At 34.0% G+C, this 25,996-nt stretch overlaps 1 protein-coding gene across 1 annotated transcript in view; it reads left to right on the plus strand.

The window, feature by feature from the left end:
- LOC108759007 (protein tyrosine phosphatase type IVA 1) overlaps nucleotides 1–25,996 on the plus strand; it is a 26,465-nt gene extending 469 nt beyond the window's left edge. Inside the window, exons 2-6 of the mRNA XM_018504262.1 lie at nucleotides 24,404–24,736; nucleotides 24,835–25,292; nucleotides 25,386–25,517; nucleotides 25,622–25,788; nucleotides 25,883–25,996. Of these exons, the coding sequence (XP_018359764.1) occupies nucleotides 25,176–25,292; nucleotides 25,386–25,517; nucleotides 25,622–25,788; nucleotides 25,883–25,994 (528 nt within the window). The 5' untranslated portion in view covers nucleotides 24,404–24,736; nucleotides 24,835–25,175 and the 3' untranslated portion in view covers nucleotides 25,995–25,996. The remainder of the gene's footprint in view (nucleotides 1–24,403; nucleotides 24,737–24,834; nucleotides 25,293–25,385; nucleotides 25,518–25,621; nucleotides 25,789–25,882) is intronic.

Genomic DNA, 25,996 nt, shown 5'->3' on the forward strand with positions numbered 1-25,996 from the left:
GACTATGGCTTTCCGACGATGTACGGCCAATTCCCATAGTCCTGCTCCGATCGCTCTCCCCCCCCGAGTGACGCCTCCTTTCTAGCTTCGTCTAGCCACACGAAACGGGCCACCCGCACACACGCGGCAATGTCGATCGCGCTTTTCAGATTTCTGTCGCCTCGCTCGTCCCACGAGCTTAACTTACGTACGAACTTTTTTTTAACTGTTACCTTGATAGTCGTATGAATGTAACACGTGCTTCCCGATCGACGAATTATATGCCTCGCTTCGTTTCTCCAGTAGATACGGATAAAAGTGTGGTATAATTGTGCGTTTGAAAGGAGAACCGTATTAATACGCGTGGCGTGGCACACAACGGCAAAGTTTACAATCGAGCGCGCCACATTGTTGCTCATGCTTTCGACATAATGATGCCGCCAACTGACGTCAGTGAAAGCTCCGTTTGCCAAGCTAGCCCACGATCGTTCGTTTCCATTTTCTTTTTCGCAGCATTCAAATCGCAAAGTTAACCAAGTCGATCCTATTAAGAGCTGATGACTCATCACGTAACAATGTTGGTGAATATTTCGCAATCGTGTTCACGATGTACCGAGAGATACGTCAGCTCCAAGTACATCTGTAACTTCCTCGAACGAACCTTCCGGAGCATTTTATAATAATAGATTTGTTCACTTTGCTTGAAACTCCAAAAATTGTTGCACTCAAAACGGGATAAACATATATTCGGGCGTTGAAAAGAAAGAAAGCAAAGATACCGAGTGCAAAAAGTGTAAGCAACGCGGCAGATCTAATGTATGATACAAAATCGCATACGAATACAATGCCAGGTAAAATGAGAATCGGGACGTAACGTATAAATAAATAACTTCAGACAGCGTCGGAAAGAATTTCAAAGTGAGATTATCGAACGACCAACGTTTATCGAAATCTTGAAAGTCGTTCGTCCCGATACTTTCGTTCGCTTTATTCTCCCATAAAATCCAGCTTGATCCATCGCTTTTATAACTCGAGTCGAAAAAGTTGATGGATTATTTGGAACGCGTCCCTCATCATTCGATCTCCGCTCTTTTTTCGCCCGATTGCTCCGTATATTTTATACCGACTAGACTTCTCGGAAAAACGGGGAAAACGGGTTGACGTCATCCGACGGAACGGCGCGACGCGGCGTGGCATGGCATGGCATGGCATGGTGTGGTGTGGTGTGGTGTAACGTGGCGTGCGCGTGGCACAGCGCAGCTCGGCGACGCGACGCGACGCATCCCATCCCGTCCAGTCCAGAGCACGAAGAGGCGTCTACAGGCGAAACAAACGAGCACGCGCGTGCATACCGCGACCGAACGAACGAACGAACGAACGGGCAGATTATCGTTCGTAAACTTCAGCCATGTTTTATTCCTGCGTTTTGCGTCAATCGGTCCAATAGGTGCGAATCGTGCTCATTATCGCCGACGTCTTATCGACTGTATGAACAAATCTTCGATCGTGTTCGTCCGGAGCGATCGCAATCTATTTGCATTTAGTAAGAATAAGATGAACCGTTAATATATATTTTTTGCACTAACTATATAGTTGCTTAATGATATGTTTATCGAGTATTCAAGGAAAAATGTTCAAATATATATATACATATATACTGTAACTTCTTCGTTGATAAACTTATGTTACTTTTGTGTCACAATTATCGCATGTATTGACAGACCTAGATTCGTTGATATTGAGTAATTTTATCAAATTCTATAAACGTATAAACTATAAATTATTTATTGTAATATTCTTTGGAATTTTTTAAATTTGATATTCCTTTTTTCAAATTATACTTGTACAAATAACTTGTATTTTTTCACAACAGAGTATTATGTTATATTTATTTAAAAATTTTTTGAATTTAGTAATAGCTTGTGTATATTTGCACATATTTGTTTTTATTTAATATATATTTGTGTTCCACACATGTGCACGCACATTTCATTCGGCATATTCCAATTGAAATAATTTTATTACGATGCATTTAAATACATTCTAATACAATTGTTTCAATAATGTACATTTTTTGCTTTATTTTCTTCTTTTCATTATTGATTTATGCATTTAACTTTTATCTTTCAAGTACTTATCCAGATGTATCGCTCATTTGTGTGTGTTACAACGACATAATTTAAAAATTAAAAAACGGAAACATTTAACAGAAAGGAAAAAGAACATTGTTTAAAAGACCACTTTTTTTTTATTCCTCAAAAATTAATTATTACTCCAAAGTTATATTTTAAAATTAATATTACACAATTTTAAAATTCAAAACTTTCAAACTTATTTTCTAGAAAACTTATTTTTTTTTTTTAGTTGTGTCGTTATTGTTGCAGCAAATGTGAACGATAGGTATGTCATGTTTTACAAAAGAATTTCTCCATAGATAAGTAATCTCGATATACCTAATCCGGTTGCAATAGTCGGTGATGTCATCTTTTGTCTAGACACAGGTTGGAACCTGTTTCGGAAAGGTTGAAACATTGGCTGCATTCAAAAGAAAAAGAACGTCTGCAACTGTTGTAAAATTCATTGGTATGATTGGTTTATACATTTAGATCTAGTGAGAAACTGAAGGCAAGAATAATTATATTAAAAAATTTTACAACAGTTGCAAAGCTACTTTTTTTTCTGCTGAATGTAGCTATTAATATGGTTAACTTGCTATATTATGTGGATCGTATAAATATATCACTCTGTCGTCTAGAATATTATTGCTGTTGCAGATTTCAGAGAATCTTCGAGGTCAGCTTTTCCGAATAAAAAAGGCTCGTTATCTCTTAGTCATCTCGTCTTACGTGACCACGTGCGTGTCTAATTTGCGTGGATCATCAAATTACGTACTATCGCGTTTCAACTGTGTAATACAAATTAAATTCAATTGTAACTCGTAAAATTGTCACAAGTTGCTTACGTCAGTCGGACACAATTGATTTAAGATGTTGAGCGATTAAAGATCGTTTCTGTTGTTAAGGCCCGGTTCCATCAATGCAAAATTGATTTTAATTTCGGTTTAATTTACTCTTTAACTTTGTTTACGGTCTCTGTTTCTACCAATGTAAATTAACTTTAATCTCGGTTGAACTTGTTTTTCATCCTTTTCTAATTTTTAGAATTACTCTCTAAATTTCTTGGAGTGAAATCTCACTTTAAAAGAGTAAAAATATAGCCATTTTTGGAGAAGGGTGAAAATATTTTTCTTTTTGAAAAAGGCAATTTTCACTCTTTTTGAGTGAAATTTCACTCTAGAAACGAAGTGAGATTAATTTTGAAAAAGAGTGACAATTTTCACTTTTTTTCAAGAAGTAAAATATTTTTACTCTTCTCTAAGAATAGCTATATTTTCACTCTCTTGGAGTTAGATTTCACTTCAAGAAATTTAGAGAATAGAAAAAGATAAAAAGTAAGTTAAACTGAGATTAAAGTTAATCATATACTGATAGAATCGGACCTAAGACGATACTTTTTAACGGAGCTCCGATTATTCTGATTTTTTATTCGATCAAGGTGATGTCCTTCAAGTTGAAGCGAGCTCCAGAAAGTCGACGATCGATCGTTCGATGAGTGTTTTTCTAATACTCTTTGTTTTTCGTTCTTCAATGTCCATTGTTCGCCATACTGGTCGGTATGATGTACGTATTATCATATGTATATGTACATATTATTATACAAGCATTTTAAATTCAAATATTCAATTTTTTCCTTCATATTCTACTCATATTAGTTAATAGTAATTGACCCATCTATGTCGATCAATTCAATTCGCAGCATTAATTAAGTTTCCGAGCATTTGAATATAATTGAAAAATTCCTGTGTTTCACAGCGCACCGATAACGTGACAATATCTAACGATATACATTATACATACATTTGTGTCACAGATTTTATATTCATATCCTTAAACTGTCAAACGATCCTGAGAACTCTGATAGCTACAATTTTTTAATCGAATAAAACGGTTATACAATCTTCTAACAATATTTTTGAAAACTATGCACGACGAGAATTTACAGAATATTACAGTTGAAAAAAAACAACATGAGCGACGTCTACGATAAAGTCGTAGTGGCTTTAGCGTTTCGTTTCCTGTTATGTAAATTGCATTACGTTACATAATGATAAATACTCTGGACAGGAAGCTAGGAGCGGCACAAGTGGCATATATTGTGCGTGACATAATTGCGAGGATATTATTCTACTAAAATGTAATTAGTCTTACGTGATATCTTCCGACTCATACGCGCTATTAGCACATTTTTTTAAATACATTTACTTATATATATAGTTATATATATATGCCAATTACTTTGTAAGAGCTAAATACACAGAGAAATTTACAGTGTTAGAAGACCCTGCACGTAATAGAGGAAATATTAAGAATAGAAATAAACATTAAGATTTTAACTTATCAGAAATCGTGTAATACATATTCTGGTGTAACCAGTTTCTGAGATAGTTTAAAATCTTAATGTTTATTCCTGTTCTTAATATTTCTTTTATTCTGTGCAGTTTCTTAGAACCCGGTTTTTTATTTTCTGGTTAATTTATGGTTAGGCTTAATCTGAAGATAATGTAAAAAAAGTATTTTTCCATCTATGGTTCATCTAAACTAAACTGATGATTTTGTAATAAATAATTTTTAAAGTTACCACTACAAAACTATTAGTTTAATGATTAATTGTAGTTAGAAAAATATAATTTTTACATTATCATCAAATGAAGTGAGGTTACATCTAAACCACATGTTGATCAAAAACTAGACCTAACAAAAACAATTTCCAAATATGAAGGAATTAAGCATTAAAGACTCAGACATAAGAATAAGAAACAAGGAATAAAGAACAAGGAATAACAGATTTCAATCTATTAGAAACTCTGTTTCTGGTATCTGGTTTCTGGTAAGTTGATCTGTTACACAGAGAAAAAGGTTTCTTTCGATTTAATGTTCCTATTTATTTGACTAAAATTTGTTTGATTGAAATATGCTTGTACGAAATATTATTTGTTTGAATAAAAATGTTGTTGTTCTATTTGAGAAATCTTTATTACTTGAAATAACATTATTATTTGAAGTAATATCTTTCAATTAAATAATATATTATTTGGTTACAATGAATACAAACAATGAAACAAGTTGTTTATTTGAAAATGGCAAAATATATTCATAGAGGTTATTCTATGCAAATAATTGCTTTCTTAAAATAATCATTACATTTTTTGACCGAAAATATGGAAACAGTGGCTTATACGTCTAACAACAGGATTAAACGAGCAATGCTATGTGCTACATCAATTACATATGTTTGTGCTGTATAGTTGATCACGCGAATACTGCGAAGATAGATATTATCTGTTCAAACAAATAATGTATTTAAGACAAAGATATACATTGTTTCAAATTCAAACAATCGCACTTATTGATTCAAACATTGATTTGTTTGGACCATTCCAAATAACAAATTTATTTGGATACAATAAAATTTATTATATCCAAAGAAATCTTTTTCTCTGTGTAATTCTTATTCCTTTAGCTGATTCTACAATGAGTCGGTAGTCGGAAATCTTAAGTTTTAATCAGTCTTAAATAGGTGATTATGATTTTTCGCATCTACGTTGTTAATTATACAACGAATTTAACTCGACTAATGGGAAGTAATAAATTTATTCCTTCCCTTCCGACTTAAGTCGAATTTGGCCAGTCTTAAGAAAATCGGTAGTTTTAGTCGTACAAGTTGGCTGTTGGCCAACTTTACCAATTCACTGATAAGACTTTCATTGACTGCGTTCAACAGTAAAAGTAACTTTGCAGTTGTACAATTCTTTAATGTTATTGATCTTGCCCTTAGTTCCTGACTGGATTAAATGTATAAACCAATCATACTAAAGAATCATACAACAAAAGTAAAACTGCTTTTTCTGCTGAATGCCGCCAATGTGTTTGAACTCTATACGAACTTTTTCATGATTAGTACTCCGATTAAGTTGGTCCGGAATATAGGTCGGAAGGTTCAATAGTGTTTTGTTTCGTCCAAACGAATCGGATACTAGGAGCACGCGCGGAGTCAAACAATACGTCAAGTAATTCGACGACGAAGTAGCGACATTAGTAGCTCTAGCTCTTTTCTGCCGGTGTCATCTTTTCAGAGGCCTCCGACCACCCTCCACAGGCGTGACCAAGGCGTTTCCCGCAAGATTATTCCGAGACATACCTCTTTCTTCCCGCCGCGCGCCACGTGTTGGATAGAATTACTATCTCCACTAGACCGGTTGCGAACTGTGGCCTGCGAGCGATACGTGGTATGGCGAAGGACGAGTTGGTAAGACGACTGGGTGTGCAGGGCCGTAACATGCTACCCGGCTATCTGTCGCCGAACCCAGCCGAAAGAGGCCAACGACATATTGCTTCGGTATTCTACCTTTATCTTCGCAGTCCTCTTCTCCTTCTCTTCATTGTGGTTTATATAACGGAACGTTACAGTTTTTACTCGAAGCAAACCTTCATTGTTTGATATCAAAGGAGCAATAATAATCCAATCTCATTACAGAATTGCTATAGAACTGCAAATCAGGGATACGTCAAGGAAATCAGAGAAAGGAAGTTAGGAAATTTTGCAAAATTTTCTGAAAAATAAAAATTCTTGGTTTTAAAGAAGTTTTTTTGATATGCATACATTATACCTACGTAGTTTTAAAACTACTTACTTAACAATCGAATATAAGTAGTGTCAGCAATATTAATAATAATTTACATTGCTATGTTAAATTGTTCTTTCAAAAAAATATTCAACAGTTTTAAAATTAGGTCGAAAATGCAAACAATTTTAAAATATTATTGAAAGTTAGGGAAAAATTATGGAATTTTAGGATGAGGAATTTGTGGCAACCTGGCTTTTAAGTTAAATATAATACTATTATTTTTAACTTTCACGTATGTCAAAATGTAAATGAGTCACATTTTTGTGGTTAGTTCTAAAGTAAACACATCATGTTAAAATATGCATTTAGTAAGTAATGAGCTAAATTTGAGTCAAATTTAATACATTTTCTTTAGTTAAATTATGCCATTGTTTTAGTCACATTAAAGATATATTGAATAGACGCAATACCGACCTATTGAAATAATTAAAAATAACTCACAAATTGGGTATAATTTGACATTAAGAATTTAATAGTGCTCGTTTTATCTCTCACGAGTTCAATGCCGCTTCTTATTTCCTAAAAATAGTATACTAGGTTATTATTTTTCTTTCCTTTTTTTGCTCGCTAGCAGTTTCTAGTTAGAAAAAAAATTTGTCTCGTTTATCGTTCATCAAGAACGTTTACGTATGATAAAATGCCTCTAAATATTCGTGTACCGAGACATTGAAGAAGAGTCACATTTTATCTTCAAAGAACTCGAGTGCGAATTCAAGTGTTCTTGTTGACAGTACGTTGCTCTCTTTAGCTTTCTTTAGTTCTCTTTAGAACGTTTATCTTGATTCTTTAGGTTTCTTTCAAGGACATAAACCTACAGAGCAGATTGCTTGCACCTAGAGACCCTATAACTATAGTCTGGTTACAAGCAGTTTTGTCAAAACAAAAGTGAGAAAAAAGGATATATATGTTGTTCCTTTGTATAGACTATCTCATTCTAACTTACTATTTTACTCTTTCCAACTTACTGAAGTTGACAAAAAAGATTGGCCAATGAAAAGTACGGCATCTCATGGTCAGACCCTCATTATAGGGTTTCTACAGGTACCGAATCTTGTACGAAAAAAAAAAAAAAAACGCGAGGGACTAAAAAGATGGAATTCGGAAACATTTTTTTGCAAGATTGTTTTGGAAAATTGAACGCACTCACGCCGATTTAACGTAATCGCCGCGTCTCATAAACCGATATGTACGAACGACTATGGCGTTGTATTAGAATCAATTTATGTAACATTGTGCTCGAAGCTTCGACCTTAGACGAGCGATAAGAAGCTTCTTATTCAGCTCGGATTAAGTTGCCATTGGCACACGAGCACACCGCGAGACTCGCATGTGACTTCTCTTGCCTACCTCGCCCTTACCTCGATTGTCGCAACATGAGACAAAACACATTTGCAGAACAAAACAAAGAACGTCGCCGTCGAAAATAGACCACCATCGTCGCGTATCTGTCATAATTTATTTTATACACACACTGAGAAAAATATTTTGTACCAATAACCACAGTTTTATTACTGACATAAAAACTATTTGTCGATATATGATCAATCAAACTGTTGGTTACCACAACAATATTAATTTGTTGAATTTATTAACTAAACTGATCATTTAATGATACAAAACTGTTTTGTATGATGTTTATAGATCTTTTGTAATTAGAAATAGAACATTTTGTTATCGGAACAAAATGAATAATATATAAGTATCTCTCATTTTCTATAGAGTGATTATTATTTGGTGCTTTTGAATTTCCTTAGCAAAAATATATATAGATTTAGAGCAATTGAGATTACTAATCGCTCTGAAAAAATAGTTACCATGATTGATCATGGTGTGGTGAGAACCGAGAAGTTCACAAGATTAGTCTCTAATCGTCTCGGCTTTGTAAAGGTAGACGTTGAATTTCTCTTACGAGAAGACACGCCATCTCTGATAGCTCCGCGAAACACTCCTTGCTCTACCATAGTGAATTATTTTGTTGAAATTACTAAAAGAATACTTATTTTGTAATGGCAACCAGATTTTACATTGGTATTTACAAAACGTAACCAAATAAATTTGTACTGTTAAATAAAAAAATTTTGTTCATCTTACAAAAAAATATTGTATTTTGTAATTTTAACAAAGTAATCGGCCATTTGTGAATAATTCTCTTTTTTTGTTACCAATACTATATCTTTTCTCTCAGTGCACAGGGTATCAAACGACTAAACGTGTTTCCATAAGATTCGATTCGCGTGTACATTTTGCTACTATATATCATTTATGCGTATTTCCGAGAAAATTAATATCACCAACGCAAGAATTCGGACAAATTGGGAAAATTGCCAATTGTAACAATTGGCGCATTGTTGCAGCAAGATTAGATGTCGATAACGAAATATACCAGTCTTCTGCACATGTTCCATATAAATATGAAAAATGTGGGTAGAAACAGATTTTTGCATAACATGTAAGATATAAGAAAATCAATCAAAAAGCCTTTTATTTAATGGAAAGAAAGGAAATAAAAGACGCTGATTGGTTGATTTTCTTACTTTCCTGCCGTATGCATTATGCAAAGGTCTGTGCTCTGGTTAGACAAATTTGCACAATTCTATTCACTAAAACTTTTAGACTGAATCTCATTCTTAAGCCTAGTTTCACTAATTTCACCAAGACTAATTTTAATCTCGATTTAACTTACTATTTGTCTTTTTCTTATGGCTATTTCTACCAATGTAGTTTGCCCAATTTTAATTTCAGTTAACTCTTCATCTTTTTCTAGTTCTAAAAATTACAAAAAGGTGTAGAGTAAATTGAATCGAAATTAAAGTTAATCTACATTGATAGGAACGGGTACTAAAATTAAAAAAGATAAAGAATAAATTGAATTGAGATTAAATTTAATCTTACATCGGTGGAACTGGGCATTAAAGATAAGATTGAACCACTTTTTTTTAAGACTGGCTCTTTAGAATGAGATATGCCACTCCAAAGAATTTAAAGATTAGAATTCCTTGCGTTTTCGTCGTCTCAAGTATAACGATCGAATGAAATTTTCACGATCCAATTGATCGCAACTAATTTGACAAGAGAAAATCTTAACAATATATTTATATTTTTTGACCAGTACATTTGAGAAATTCAATCAATACTAGAAATTTTAACTGCCTATTAACTGCCTATAAGAGATCCGGGTTCAAGTCCTGGCCGAGATAATATTTTTCGCAATAAATTTATTAACAGTTTTTATATATTAACATCTTTATAATATATGATGCTTGATGGTAGCATCAAATTATTAAATTGCTTGTCAATTTAATTCGCAATTACTAGAGTAGTTTAATTGCGCTTATTTAGTCCGGAAAAACAAGTACATATATAGTATATATTAGTAATTCAAGATTGAATTATTTAAAAAGCAACGAAGATCCAGCTCCGACCGTACTAAGCAGTTAAAATTTCTAGTATAGAAAATCTTAATTTGTAAACGAGCTTACGTCGCATTTGTTTAAAATTGAGCCTCTCGCAACGCGAGATAAAATGCAAAACTCGTGAAGATAGTTTCCTATACACGTAAACGCACAGCAGACGAAGCTGCGTCGCGCGAATGACGTCTGTCGGTTGTCTGCTTAAAAATAGTATATCCCACGAGGGGGATGTCGGAAAGTTTTTAAGCGGATCGAATATCTCGTTCCGAGCCGGTTTCCAAAGGACGACGAATGTTATATCCCGGCTATATAGCCGCAGGAAAGCCGTCGCCCGATGGACAGAGAAAAAAAAAAGATATTCGAGACGCCAGACGAGACGATAGGGTGGACGACCGATGTCACTGACCTTGGATAACGATCGCTAATGTCTACGGGGCCACTGCCAGTGGGGCCAGCTGGGATTTTAGAGGGGAGCTACGCAAATCTGTGTTGGTGCCCACATCCGGATGTGCAAAAAGGGGACTTTCTTTATTCTTTATCTGTCGCGACCCCTACTTTTTCATTGTTAATTCTCATACAAATTTTTAATTCACGCACACGCTTGATGCACACGTAAAAACACGCTCAATTGTTTTACGTTAATAACGTTGTAACAATGGAAATGTTTTTTTTTTGTATTTTGTATTTTTCTAAAAATTTGTACACGCATGTTTATGTGTCAGATAGTAGGAGAAAATATCGAATGTATGCTACTTAAGTTATTTTTTATTATATTTTCCATTTGATACCAAAATATTCGTATGTAAATAAACATTGGAAATTTTAGCTTGTGATGTTTCAGATATTTATTATTATATATTTAACTTTTTACCAATAACAAATCAATTTTATTTTTTATTATATTTTCTATTTGATACTGATTTGTACCAAAATAAAAATCCATGTTTAAATAAACATTGGAAATTTTAGTTCGATGTTTCAAACACCTATTATTATATGTTTAACTTTTTACCAATAACAAATTAATTTGTTAAAAGTACTGTTTGTAACATGATGTAAAAGATACAATTTAAGTCGCCTAAACTGTTTCTGTTGGTCTTTTAAACGTATTTTGTTTGAAAGTATCGAATTTATGAATAAAAAAAATGAAAACTATAAGATATTAATAAAAGGAATCATTAATTCCTAATAGATACCTAATAATTAGATAGCTAACATCTAATTTTATCGAAAATAAATTAATCGAAAAAAGATCAAATATATATAATAAGTATTAGAATAATAATGAAAAGGCGAGGACGTAAAAACTGATTTGAATTTATTTTTACAATTGACAATTGTATTCATATAAATCATTAGCTTTATTATTATTAGTTGCTTATCTTGTGTACGATTTAGAAAACTGGATAAATTTGATAAAAATATCGATTTAACAAATAATTCAACTAATTCAAGTAAAGACTCTAATGAGTAAATCAAACCGTTAAAGAGAAGACTTTAAGAGCCAACAACAATATCAATTTAATCGTTATAATAATTATAAATATATATATACAAAGAATGTAAAATATTCTGCTATAAAATATTTTTATGAAAATATAAAAATAAAATTGCATGATTAAATTATTATCAGCTAAACATAAATTGAGCAAAAAATAACGTCAGTTGTACTTGATTTTTTAAAATGATGTTGGCACACACAAAACAAGATGTAACTTATTAAACTTTTGTCTATATTTCTCACTTATTTTTGTTACTCAATGTTGCCTTATATATATATATTGAGTAATAATATAAAATATTGACGAGGTACGGTTTAGAAGACTGGTATGCAGTCGGCAACTCTCCCCTACTTCCGGTTGTACATTCCTCATTTACGGTAGAGCATAATTCCGTATCATTGATATTGGCGACTCTTAGTCCGATGTAGTCTCTTATCACTCTTCGCCTGGTAACCTACTGACCTACTTGAAATATCGATTTTAGCGTACACCTGAGACCTGATTGTGAGACCACTCGTGCCTCGACCGCTTTCATTATTCGCGTCGTGCCGCACCTTTTGCGACGAGTAAAATCGCGTCGCTTTAAAACCAGGAACATTTATTTTACAAATGTATTATATACGAATGCTAAATCGCAAATTTGTACTGAAAGGAAAAATTTCCTTTGTTTCTAATAACGTAAAAAATGTTTTCACGATAATATTTTCTCAATGAGACCGCTGCAAATTATTAATGCTATCATCAGCGTGGATCAAATAATTCCGTGTATCTCTGTACTTTTCAGTTATCAACAAAAATTACGACTTTCATATTTTAGATATTATTCGGATATTCGAAATGAACGATATCGTCTCTACAAAGATATTTGGTTAAACGATACTTTCGGCAAATAAAACTACCACTGGCACACATTGTTCATTTTGAGTCTCTTTTTAACAAAAGTCGTTTTAGTGTAATGAAAAAGATTGAATAATTCGATAGACGAAAATCTCGCTAGCGACGATTGCGTCGTTATGAACGTTGCCTAATACACGGTTCGTCGCCCTATAGCTCATTCAACCCTGCTGTTTCATTGTCGTCTGGAAAAGTTGGTGGTGGCAGGAATGGAGAAGGAAGAAATAGGAGCGGTGTAGAGTGGCATAGATGCACAGCTTATAACATGGAGATAGAGATGTGTGATACGCATATCGATCACATGTATTGTTACGCGAAAAAATATGATTTTTTTTGCAAAAATGTCAGTTACATACTACCTTTGAAATTCACAGGCGTTTTCTAATCGACATTTTTGAAAAAAAAAAATTGTTTTTTTTTTCCTGTAGTGATACGTGTCTTTTACCGTATCAATACGCGTATCGTACATCCCCACATGGAAATTATAAAAAAATGTATAGCACGTGTATTCGATTTTATATGACAATAGACGTAACATCACCCTGTACTACGTTCTATGTAGCATAACGTAAAAAGAAAGGTGTAACATTGCGTGTAACAGCGGTAGCAATACTGGAAACAACTAAATCAAATTTGACCAGAAATTCACTCTTCTATTGTGCAGTCACGGGAATGAAAGACTTTTCTTTTTACATTACGTTACATGGTATCGATTTTTATATCACATGGGCTTTCTACAATAAGCCATTACCTAAGCTTTGAGTCTTAAGCCGTAAAAATTAGAATTGATCACTCAAAGTCGATTATTCCTCTCACATTTGACTGTGACTGGTCAATTTCTTATGGTTTAAAACTTAAAGATTAAATAACGATTTACTGTAGAGAGAGAGAATCTGCGTAATTGATATAGGCTTTCTACAATAAGCCACTATTTAAACTTTAAGTCTTAAATCATAAAAAATTGACTAATCACAGTCGAACGTGAGAAGAATAATCGACTATAATTGATCGACTTATTCAAGATTTAAAGTTTAGATAACGACTTTGTACACTGAGAGAAAAATGTTTTGTGTTTGTAACTATTATAGCAGTAATAATCATAATTATAGTAATATGTAATTATAGTTACAAATACCAAACATTTTTCTCTCAGTGTAGAAAGCTCATAAGGGAGTCTTGCATAATCCATAATGCTTAATACATAAGAAAATGAACTAATCAGAGCCCTTTATTTCCTTCCTCCCCATGAAATAAAAGACTGATTGGTTAATTTTCTTACGCCTTATGCATCATGCGTTATGCAAGAGTCTATTATGCTCCTGTCCAAAGGAAGAATTAACGCACGCTAGTGACTCCCATTTTCAATACAGAGCGTGCGTAATGACCGTTCCCCATTGCGTTGGCGTTAGGTAGATTTGCGCGCGTATGGTGCGTCTCCTACGCGACAGTGACATCACAGACCGACGTCATAACGCCTCCTCCTGGCCGTATTGATTCTTGTAGTGACGTCACTTTCCGTCGCTTTTGTCGCCAAATATTTTTTTTCAATTGCACGTGCCACGACTGAAAGAGAATCGTATCGTTATTGGATTACCGTAAAGCCCATTTTACAATTAGATAGAATAGTTAAATTGCAAGTGGTTATTGTTGAAAAATTGACCAATCACAGAAGATGGAGGAGAATGGTCAATTTTAATCAAATATAACCATCACTTACAATTACGGTTACGCAATTGTAAAATGGGTTTGTAGAGACTCCTAAAGTCGTCTGTTTTAGTCCGGATCTACAATAAGTGTTTTAAGCCTTAAGCCGTAAGAAATTGACTAATTACAGTCGAATGTGAGGAGAATAATTGATCGTAATACATCCATTCCTTATGGCTTAAGGCTTAAAAATCTATTGTAGATCCGGGCTTATGCTCAATTTCTTCACCTCTAGATAACTTTATCCAAGAGATATCTCCCAGAATACAATGGGGATATCTCCTGGATAAGATTATCCGCAAGTTATCTGGAAGTGAAGAAATCGGGCATTACCGATTCATTTACACACATTACGATTTACGTGTCATTGACATACACTTATACTACATCAATATCGTACGCACACACACGTACAAATTTTCTAACTAACTAATCTTTTATGTTGTAAGTATCTAAGCCTAATTCTAAGAACATTGTTTATTCGTGTGATCTCTAGTTCAAACCAAGATTGTTTTATGCGTACAAAGTATAAAGCTTCTATGTAAAGTAAATATTGTTACGAGAAGCCGATAAAACTATAATTTTCCAACCTTTTTTCATTTTTAGCTTTTTCATTATGTATTTTAAAATCGACCAGTTTGGACTGCATTACTATTTATATTTTAACTGTGGAAAAGGATTTTTTAATCTGTAAGAACAGTTACGAAATTACACCCCCCCCCCACACACACACACACACACACACACACACACACACACACATACACACACACACTACACACCACACCACACACTTATTGAAAAATAATCGGTAAAACACACAGACGATTTTAAGATCCTCTCAACGCGTTGAAAGCTGTCAGTTATTTCTGTTGTGTCTCAGAAAACGTTTCATGGCCGAAGGACACGTGGTTTCGAGAGGTACTAGGACGTTATCTCGCTGTTATAGATCGACCACGATGTTGACAATGTCAACGCGTGTCGAGGGAACTCGTCCAATTCCGTTGAACGCTTCTTCGTACTCTCATCGATCCGCGATTCTTCGAAACGGATCGCATCGAATTGCATCCGAGCTGATCCGAGTCGACAAGTCGCGCGTGTCCTGCAGCGACAATGCGTATAGATACATATGTACGCTACTGAAACGACCTAGTAATTTATCCGGCTCGGCGAGTTTTGACGTCATACAAGCGACGTTTTCTTGTTTTCTCTTGGTCGCGTAGCGAGAATGACCGTGAAAGTCGCGCGCGCCTACTGATCGGTTGGACGGCATTTAGATACGCGCGCGCGTGGCGTAAATAAAAAAAATGAACGAAAAAAAAAATAAGAGAACTCGATCACAGATCGGTACTGACTTATCGGGCTTGCGTGTAATGCCGTGGCAAAAAGATCTATGCAATCTTATGCAATCCTATGCAATAACGCGCAACCGTCGTCGTGTCGGACGGTTCCTAATCTATTTCGCTTCCTCAAGTGACGTTCGCTGTATCGCCATTATAATCGCTTGATTATTAACCGTTAATTGACACGTGGCGATTACAGAAGTGACATCGTATCGATTGATTTATGATTTATTTCTTGCTCTCCTTATTAAATTACCGACTTAAAAATCTACGTTATTTATATGCCATTTGGCACGCGATCATCGATCAGTATCGAAGTCAATTCATTAGGCGGCGCCAGCAGCCGAAACGCCGCGAGGCTTTCGAAGGAAATCGGATCGCTTGCATTGCAAGCGGGATTTCAATGGTAATATAATTTTTGAACGAAATAATATCGGTGATGCAAAAATACTGAGAAAAATGTTCTGGTTATATCGACAAGTACAAACAAAACGAATTTTGATCATATGAATTAGAATCTGGATTTCGACTACGTACCCTGAGAAGAAAAAAAATGGTTGCAAATCGCCACAATTTAACTGTAATTTAAAGTAATTTTTTACAATTATATATGTATTTATAGTTGTTTCAATCACGTAAATATAGTCAACTGTGCTATTAATAGCAGTCACACACGTTGCTTGAAAATCTTTAGTTTTTTCTCTTAACATATTTTTTAATTATTATTACCACATAAATAGTAAATGAATTTAAGAAAATAGTTATATTCACTGTAATTACGATTGCATTTACTAAATAAAAATCTTTTATTTATTATACCTTTATATTTTACTGTATTAATATTTGAAATCACCGTAATTTATAATACAACTTTCTCATATTTCAGAGAACTATCATATATGGTTATAATTAACATTATAGTAGTAACAATCATGGAGCTCTTAACCATATTTTATGTTATCATAGCAATATCAAATACTTTTCTCTCAGTATATTGAAATGATGTAAAAATTACAAAAGTGAACACAAATTCATTAGAATAATTTATAATTTCATCGGTCAACACCTGAAATTTGCTTACTTCAGTAATTTTTATTACGTTTTAAGATACACAATTAATTTTCTGCTTATCGTAATTGAATTTCTGGTTATCTCGATTGGAATGTTTGACAGATTTAAGTATCCGATTTGCACCTTTCTGATTAAATCTGCCTGAATTCCAATTAACGCAGCAAGACTTTTTCCAGTGCACTGGAAAGGGACTGGAAACGCTATACGATAATAAATATACAATGTGTAATCTCAACCTGCGACCTGGGTTTCCACCGGGCAACCATACGCCGCAAAAGGCAAATTGTTACCGTTGTCAAAACGAGCGGCAGAGCAGAGTCGAGCGATATGGCGATGTGGAATGCATTATACTGTACATATATGCGTGCATGCGTGCGTACGTGCGTGGAGGGGGATCAGATGACGAGTGCTCGCTCGATGGAGAGAAGGGTGGAAGCTGTCTCGACGCCGTGCTATTTTGATCGCCACGCTGTGGCTGGCCCAGATTCGACGCGACCGTCACGACGAAACGAGTGTACGTCTGTACGATAATATCAGCCGCGCTCTCGCTGGGCCCCACGGCAGTCACGACTCCGCCCGCTACTCCGATTTCGATCTCGCCAATTCGTCTCGCTCGAAAATTGCTGAAATCGAAAAGTCGCCGCTGTGCGGGTGAGAACAATCGAATCGAATTCTCTCCGTCGAGGATGTAAATCTTTCGAACGCGATCGCGCGAAAGTCTTAACGGATAATTAAGATAATTAACGCGTCAACATAATTCGCGTTTTACCAGAATTTGGAACGCGTCGAAAGATCAAACTTCGTTTGGCCTTTGACGGTATGGACGATACGGAAGAATATACGAAGGATATATTTTACGTCTCGAGTCGTAAATTTGGAATGGCTTCGCGAAAGTGCACGCGTGCGCGACATTAAGATGTGACTTTTTGGTGCACGGTGTGGTGATTTCGTCACGTTATAACAATCGTTCTCACCGCATGATAATACGCCAATTGTTTTATTATTGTTAGAGCATAATTATCTCGGAACACTTCTGTGACCTCGGACTTGCAAACTTCGTATCAAATGACCGTAAGGTAAAGTTCTCTCTCTCTCCCCCCCCCCCCCCCCCCCCCCCTCTCTCTCTCTCTCTCTCTCTCTCTCGGCGAGTCACTTTGTGAACTTCTGACTGTTTTTATAAATCTATAAACGGGATGATCCGAATAATTCTAAAATAAATACCATTAAATACACTTTTCTTTATCGTTTGTTTAAACGTTTTGTGAAAATTCAATACTTGTTATTTTCTGTTTTTTCTATCTTTTCACTACATACATTTTAAAGATGTTTTGTCTCTGCAATATCAGTAACAACAAAAATATCAATCAGATAATCAGCAAATAATTAAAAATAGTTAATATCAGTTAATATCGTTTAAAAAATTTTGTTTAAATAATTGTGTCCAAATTTTACATAAATATTCAAATGCAATAATAGGACAATCTGTAAAATTTTTGTTACGTTCTTAATCTTTTGAAAATAAGTATTAAACATTTTTAAATAAATCACGACGTGTTTGCTGGCATTTTCTTTTACACAAAGCGATACTATTTTCTCGATAGCGAAAGGATTTTGTTAGTTGAGCGATCAAGAAACATTTTATTTCCGATGTGGATGCAAATTTTTTCTTTCGGAGAAACCAAAAGCGAGGCTATTATCGGTACTTGAAAGTTCGCGAGTATCAAGCGATAAACGTGACATAGCACGACTGTCGAAAGTGACAATACGTTAATAGACTGAAAGCTGATGATGGAATCGCCGAGTTTTCGCATGCTTTCGAAATAAAAATATTGATTTCATACGTTAAACGGCTAGATTGACACTCACATGCCCTTTATTCTCTTTTTATCGATACTTTCGAAATAAATCTGGAGACACAGTAGCGTTTCGTTAAGACAAGTATAGTTATACGATAAGTGTAAGTCTGGATCTACAATAGGTGTTTTAAGTCTTAAGCCGTAAGAATTTGACTAATTACAGTCGAATGCGAGGGAAATAATTAATTGTGATTCGTCCATTTCTTATGGCTTAAGGCTTAAATACCTTTACTGAGAGAAAAAAAATAGTTGTAGCAACTATAAAGTACAACTCTAAAATTTAAATACTTGTAACTAGTTTTGAAAAGCACTAATAGTTTTAATAAGAACTAAAGTAGTACCGAATACACACTATAAAAATATAGTATTGTACTATAAAAATATAGTATTCAGTATTACTTTAGTTCTTATTACTTTATAAAACTATTATAGTTGCGAGTACTTAAATTATTAAAGTTGTTAATTTAGTAGTTGTCAAAACTATATTTTTCTCTGAGTGATATTGTAGATCCGGACTAACGCTGCTTTACTCGAATAAAAATTGGTACGGTAATAACAGCGTGCACGACGTAGCTGTTGGCCGACGAAAGGTTTCGGACAAGCATTGATGTAACATCGGTGTGCCTATCGATTTTTATAGATTTTCCAATCTGTTTTATAATATAATAATACACTGAGAAAAAAATATCTTAATACAAAAAAATAAGCTATTAGAATTTATCGAATAAATTATTTTCTTATTCTCGAAATTTTTTGGAGTGAAATTTTCACTCTAATCCTGGAGTCACTGACCAGTTCACTCTGAAGGAAGTATTCACTTTAATAGAGTGAATTCTTTCACACTAAGACAAAAAGTGAAAAGTTTCACTCTTATTTTTAAAGTGAAATTGTTAATGCTCTAAACTTCACTCCAACTTAAAGTGCAGAAATCTCGCCAAATCACGCCTAACGCCTTCTCAGTTCTTGTTTTCGTACAAATGCCGTTTACAATTGTCAATTATTAACTATGTTTAGTTGTTTTGAGTGTATGAACAACGTCAAATGTTTGACTCAGGAATGAATCTATTAGAGGAAAGCTTGTTTATACATTTGTACCTACATAAAATAGAAATCAAAAGAATACGAACAGAGGTTAAGGTATTTCGTATAGGTATTTTAGTATAATGAAAGAAATTAATTTCTACTGAAAACATTAACAAAATGTAATAAATCGAAATTCATGTCTTCAATCTTTAATATGTTTGTACTTTTGTACAGACAAAGTACTTGGAAATTTTAAGACTTATGCCCAATTTCTTCACTTCCAGATAAGTTGTAGATAACCTTATCCAGGAAATATCTCCATTACATTATTCTGGAAGATATCTCTTAGATAAAGTTATCTAGAGGCGAAGCTGGTGAAGAAATTGGGCATTAGTCAATAAATGCCTGCGACTTTATGATTAAGTTACAAAACATCCTCTCTCCGAGAAAAGTCACTCTTTTTAAAATTGAAGAATAAATCCAAATGAAGAGTGAACAATTTCACTCTTTTGAAAAATGAAATTTCGCTCCACTTCGATTGGCGGTATTTTCATGAATATTTAGAGTGACTTTTTACTCCAAAAAAGTTCCAAGAAATTTAGAGAGTACGTTAAATAAAATTTTTTTTAATGAGAAAAGATATTTTGATATAAAAAAATTTTATTTAATACATCAAGAAAATTATTTATTTATAATTTATAGGTAAATTCTAATGTCTTTTTTCCAAATTTTTCTTTCGATGTAGTAGATAATATAAGAAAATCACATTCGATGTTGCCACTTCGCAAATACGTACATACGTAGTTTTGAATATTCTTTTTGTGCATCGATATTCGTGCTTAGTAAACTCATTCGTTTGTATGCTTTTTCGATAGTATTTGGTACAAACGCGATAATCAATCTAATAATTGACTTTCGTAGAGACGCCTCATGAATTTTCATTTTCTTCGGGACAAAGAGAAATAACGATGTCGTGTCATAAATTCGTTAATATCGTTGGCTATAATTATGCAACGCGTTACAAGAGTATTATTCTTTCGAGGTTTGAATTAATATTCGTTTGATTCTAAATTCTTTAGAATGAAATCTCACTCTAAAGAGTGAAAATTAAACCAGTCTTGAAAGAGTCTTGTATTTTCAATCTTTAAAAGTCATATTTCATTCTTCAGAATAAAACTCACTTTAAAAGTTTTAGAGAGTAGGTATTGCGCACATATCTTCATTATCGCATATCTTTTCGATGCGTCATTTTAATTATTAAAGTTTAATTATTCGTAAAGTTTACAAAAGTTTACACCATAAAATTTTCTTGTATTTAGTAGAAGGTAGATAGCAACGCATCAAAAATAAAAATTTTTCTTTGATAGAAATACTAGAGTTTAGTTAGAGACATCAAGATAAATTTTTAAGTCTCTCAATCGGATATGACTCAGTCCATGACATTTCTTATCTCCGTCTCGCACGTACGAAGAGTACCATATATTGTTCATTTGCTACAACAATGACAACTCAAAAATATTATTTTGGAATTGTTTGCCAAAAAGAACAGAAATAAAAAAAAATAAAGAACACATACTTTTATTCCTCCACAATCAGTTATTACATCAAAATTGCTTTTTAAAATGTTATTCAAAATTAAAATTTCAAAACGTTCAAATTTATTTTCTGGATAATTTTGTTTTTGGAGTTGTACCGTTGTTGTAGCAAATGAGCAATATGTATAGATATGAATATTTATATCTATATATCAGATAGGACCATTTGCGAATGTCGCACTTTCTTGGACGTTCAAGAAGATAATATTAAAGGATAAAAATATTCAACGTATAAATACTCAACGCATTTATTTTCTCCCACGGAGACTTCTATTATACGTTCTATCGATAGAGGTGAAACAAGCGATTTTTGTCGCCTTGTTCTTCACACGTTGCATTGGTTTGCACTCTGTCCGACATGGTTCGCGACGTAACTGCACGCAAATAGAATTTTGTTTACTATCACGAGACCTAACGCGTCGTCAATCTTGCGACAGTCTTTAACGATTCCGATCTCTGACGAACATAAATTGATTTCGATTGCGTCAATTCCTTTGTACAAGACATTCTTTCAGTTACGTTGTAGCGATCTTGCATTTGCAAAATCTTGCAAATTCTAGTATAATATTGCAGAGACACGAGATGCAAAATTATAACGAAATTCAAATTTTGGGTTACTAGACAACAGCTATTTTCATCAATCTCCTTTTGCCCGGAAGCCATGAAATATCGTAAAGAAAAAAATATTACACACACACATACATAGAGATTCAGTTTAATTTAAAAAATATTTGATTATCTCTCCTACCATTGATACTCTCTAAAACTTGTAAAGTGAATCTCATTCTGAAAAGTGAAATCTCACTCTTGTGACAGTTTCTATCAATGTAGTTTAATTTTAATCTCGGTTTAACTAACTCCTAATCTTTATCTAGTCCTAAGAATTAGAAAAAAATGAAAAGCAAGTTGAATCGAGATTAGTTTATCTACGTTGGTAGAAACCGGCATTGAAAATTGAAAATTGAACACATTTTTAAAACTGGCTCAATTTTCACTCTTTAGAGTGATTGCACTCGAAAGAATTTAGAGAGTGATACTAATCTTGTGTACGAATTAACTGGTTGATTTGTTTTCTTTTAACGCGTGCATTGCCATCATGGCGACATCGCGTGTTCATACAACACGATGACAATCGCGCACTGTTTATAAAAGCACCATTAAGGATGTAAGTCTCGCGTAAATTCGACTGGGATAAATATTCTGTCGATAGTATCTCGATATACCTTAATATTTTTTGAAATCTCACTTTTAAAGATTGAAAATTAAGCCTCTTTTTGAAAACTGACTCAATTTTCAATTTTTAGAATAAAAATTCTAAGCCAAAAATTTGAAGAGTAGTTTTAATCTTTTCTGAACAACCTACTGAGATTTGAAAATGAGATTCATAGGGGAACGTATCGTTTAAAGGAATTCTTGGAAGAGTGTAAAGCTGATATATCATCTTCGTAAAGTGTAAATTGAGTTTCCACATAGTCTAACAAGTCCGTATGATTTATGCGCATCTAACCTAAGTCTGTAGCCTGATTCGAGTAATTTTATGCCTTGGAATTTTTTATATCTTTAAATATCCATCAATTATTATATATACTCCCTTTATGACCTTTGCATGTCGTCAAGGTAGACCAACTTTTTATTAATCGTGTCTGGTTCCATCTCGATAATTTTCGTTATCAAACGTTATCATGTACGACGTGTGTACTGAAAAGAGTCTGGTAATAGCTATCAAAGGTTGAGAAATAATTTCAATCACAAAAAATAATTTTATTTTTCTAAATATTTAATAATTACTACTATACTACTACATAATATAATAATGTAACCAACAAACAACTTAATCATAATTATTAAATATTCAGAAAAGTAAATTTATTATTGGTTATATTAACCTGCAAACATTTGATTAAAATTATTTCACTCAACATTTGATAGCTATTGGCAGATTCTTTTTTTCAGTATATCGTTGAGCAATTTTTTCGAAATTGAAATCGGAAATTTTCGAGTAGTCATACCGAGTAGCCGAGTATACATGCATATATATATATATATTCAATGGCATCATGTTAAAGAAATAGAATACAGTCGAAGCGGTCGGACGCGCGACGCCATCGTTGATGGATTTGGCCTTGGCGGCGTTTCACGAAGCATATATAGCCCGTGCCTCTCGCGCTCGAGCTTCTCCTCACCTGCCAATTTCGGTTATTTTAATGCATACTGGTCTGAATGTCGGTCGGTCATACTCTTTCCCGTCAATCAGTGACGCTTAGTAACTGTCGTACATCGCATATTGACGGCAGCGTTACGCAAAAGAGAGCTTTCGCAAATCGGTCTCGACGAAAGATCGAGAGGTCAACTACGCGCGTTGTCGAATGCGACAGCGCGCAAGCTTGGCATAGAACAACTAGAAACTGCGACCTATAATGTTACCGTGTATAACATTAGCGTTCTCTATTTAAAAATGATCTCAAAATGTTCCTTCCGCAACCTATGCACCTGCACGAATGATATTTCGATCATTCAATGATCAATTTAATGGTCAACTGTAGTCAAGGCGAAACTGTTTAAGAAAGAAATAATATTACATCATTTTAACGAATGTCTTATTGTATTGATGCTATCGAGATACACGGAGAAAAGTTGAGTAATTTTTATCTTAATTTTATCTAATAAAAATGTTCTAATTATTTTTGCCAAACTTATGACAAACTTGCCTGAAAGATATTGGAAATACTTATAAGGTAAAAATACATTACAATTATAGTATTCAAGTGATTGTATAAATTTTGATTGTGTAAAATAAATCATATTATTCTCAAGACTGTAAGCACAAGCAACTTTTAAAATTTATTTTACAGAATGTAAAAGTACCTTATAGTTAACTATAAGGTACTTTTAAGAGTATATTTATAACATGATCGTTTATTTGCCAGAAAAGTAAAGTAAATTTTTAACATAAGAAGGCGCTTGTTCCTATATTATTGACCTGCCAATTCCATAAAATTTGCTAGAATTCCAGCGCATATTACTTTACATTTTTCTCCGTGTAGAAAGAACGAATACGAAGAAATGAAATGGCATATGGCTCCTTACACGCATGGAGCAACTTGCTTAAGAATTGGCATCATGCGTTACTAGCGCGTGACCGCTGTGCGAAAGTTCGCTATTGTTATGTGGAAGTAGCGATGAAAATAGCGCGCGATGAAAATGATTGCTTTAAAATTATCATTTTATTCCGTAATCAAGAAACGCATGGTCATATCATATTTGATATTATTGTGTTGCAGTTTCCTGGTGAGTGCATCCTCACATACATGGAGTTTCAGTTGGATAGCGCAGAATACTGCCAGGCTCAACACAAATAGAGAGACACGCCCATACTCCTTGACAATTATTAGACATCGTTAAGGTAAAGAGAGGAAGGCTAGAAACACCTTGGAGAGAAAGGAAGAAAGATATTAAAGTAGTAGAGAATTATCACCGGGGAAGCCAGAAAAATCATCAACTAGTCATCACGCAAGACATAGAAGAATTTAATAGAAATTATTAATTTACCTTAGTAGATGCAAGCATCGTAGATACTGAGCGCACCTGTCACAGGAGCACCCAGTGCCAAATAGGTAAGAGTAGCACCTCCAAGAAAAAAAGCTGTAAAAAAGCTTTTTCTCCATTCTAATAATTAAATTATACTCATCATCTACAATTATATTGATTTCAGGTAATCTTCCGTGAATTATAGTCAAAAAATTTCAAGTGGGAAGAATAAAGCGCATATCAACACCGCCTAATGTAACGTAGCCCTTACTTTTTCGGCGAAGTTCGCATCCCGACGATCCTTTCTAAATTCTACATGTAAACCCACAGTTCTGTCCTCTGTAAAAAAATAATATATTCTATTAGTTAAATGAAAAACAACTTTATAAGACTGACATTTAATGGGCTAAGTTGTCAAATCCAGCCTTTGTCGCTTCGTATAGTGTGGCACACGTACGAGATCTTTAAGAGTTAAAAACAATAAGAGAGGATAGATTTATAACCATCTTTGTGGTTAAGAAGGAAATGAGCAACATGAGGGTGAAGGATATCAGACCGGCGCCCGCCGAGATTGAATACAAAAACATGAAGTTCCTCATTACTGATCGGCCCAATGATCAAACCATCCATACCTTTATTCAAGTTAGTATACGAACGAAACTGTCCGCGAGACATTGCGCCAAATCTTTATTTTTATTCCTATCTACTATAAATTGCATTAAATTTCTTTAATAGGAACTGAAAAAGCACAATGTAAAGGAGGTGGTAAGAGTCTGCGAACCAACGTACAAAGTAGAGGAACTGAAATCAGAAGGGATCAATGTGATAGATTTGGTATTCGACGATGGTACATTTCCACCAAACGAGGTAAAGTTTTTATCTTCGGTCCATTTTTATTGAGATAAAAGTAGGAAAACTCGAATGAAAATAAATCGTTTGTATGTTTTCCATTATTCATATAAATCTTCTAGGTGGTAGATGAATGGTTCGAGTTGCTAAAAAACCGATTCCGAGAATCACCTGACGCATGTGTGGCGGTGCATTGTGTCGCGGGTCTTGGTAGAGCACCGGTCTTGGTTGCGTTAGCCCTCATTGAACTTGGGCTCAAGTTCGAAGATGCTGTTGCCCTAATCAGAGAGTAAGTCATCTTGTGTACTCCGTAATCTTTGATTATTCAAACAATGAAATGCGTTAAACAGAATTTGATATGATTTTTTCTCTCTTTGTTGTAGAAAAAGACGAGGCGCCATAAACGCGAAGCAGTTAACTTTTCTTGAAAAGTATCGTCCTAAATCTCGATTGAAGCTCAAGAATGGACAAAAAAATTCCTGCTGCATTCAATAGAT

Source organism: Trachymyrmex cornetzi, unplaced genomic scaffold, assembly GCF_001594075.2.
Source record: "Trachymyrmex cornetzi isolate Tcor2-1 unplaced genomic scaffold, Tcor1.1 scaffold165, whole genome shotgun sequence".
Lineage (NCBI taxonomy): Eukaryota > Metazoa > Arthropoda > Insecta > Hymenoptera > Formicidae > Trachymyrmex > Trachymyrmex cornetzi.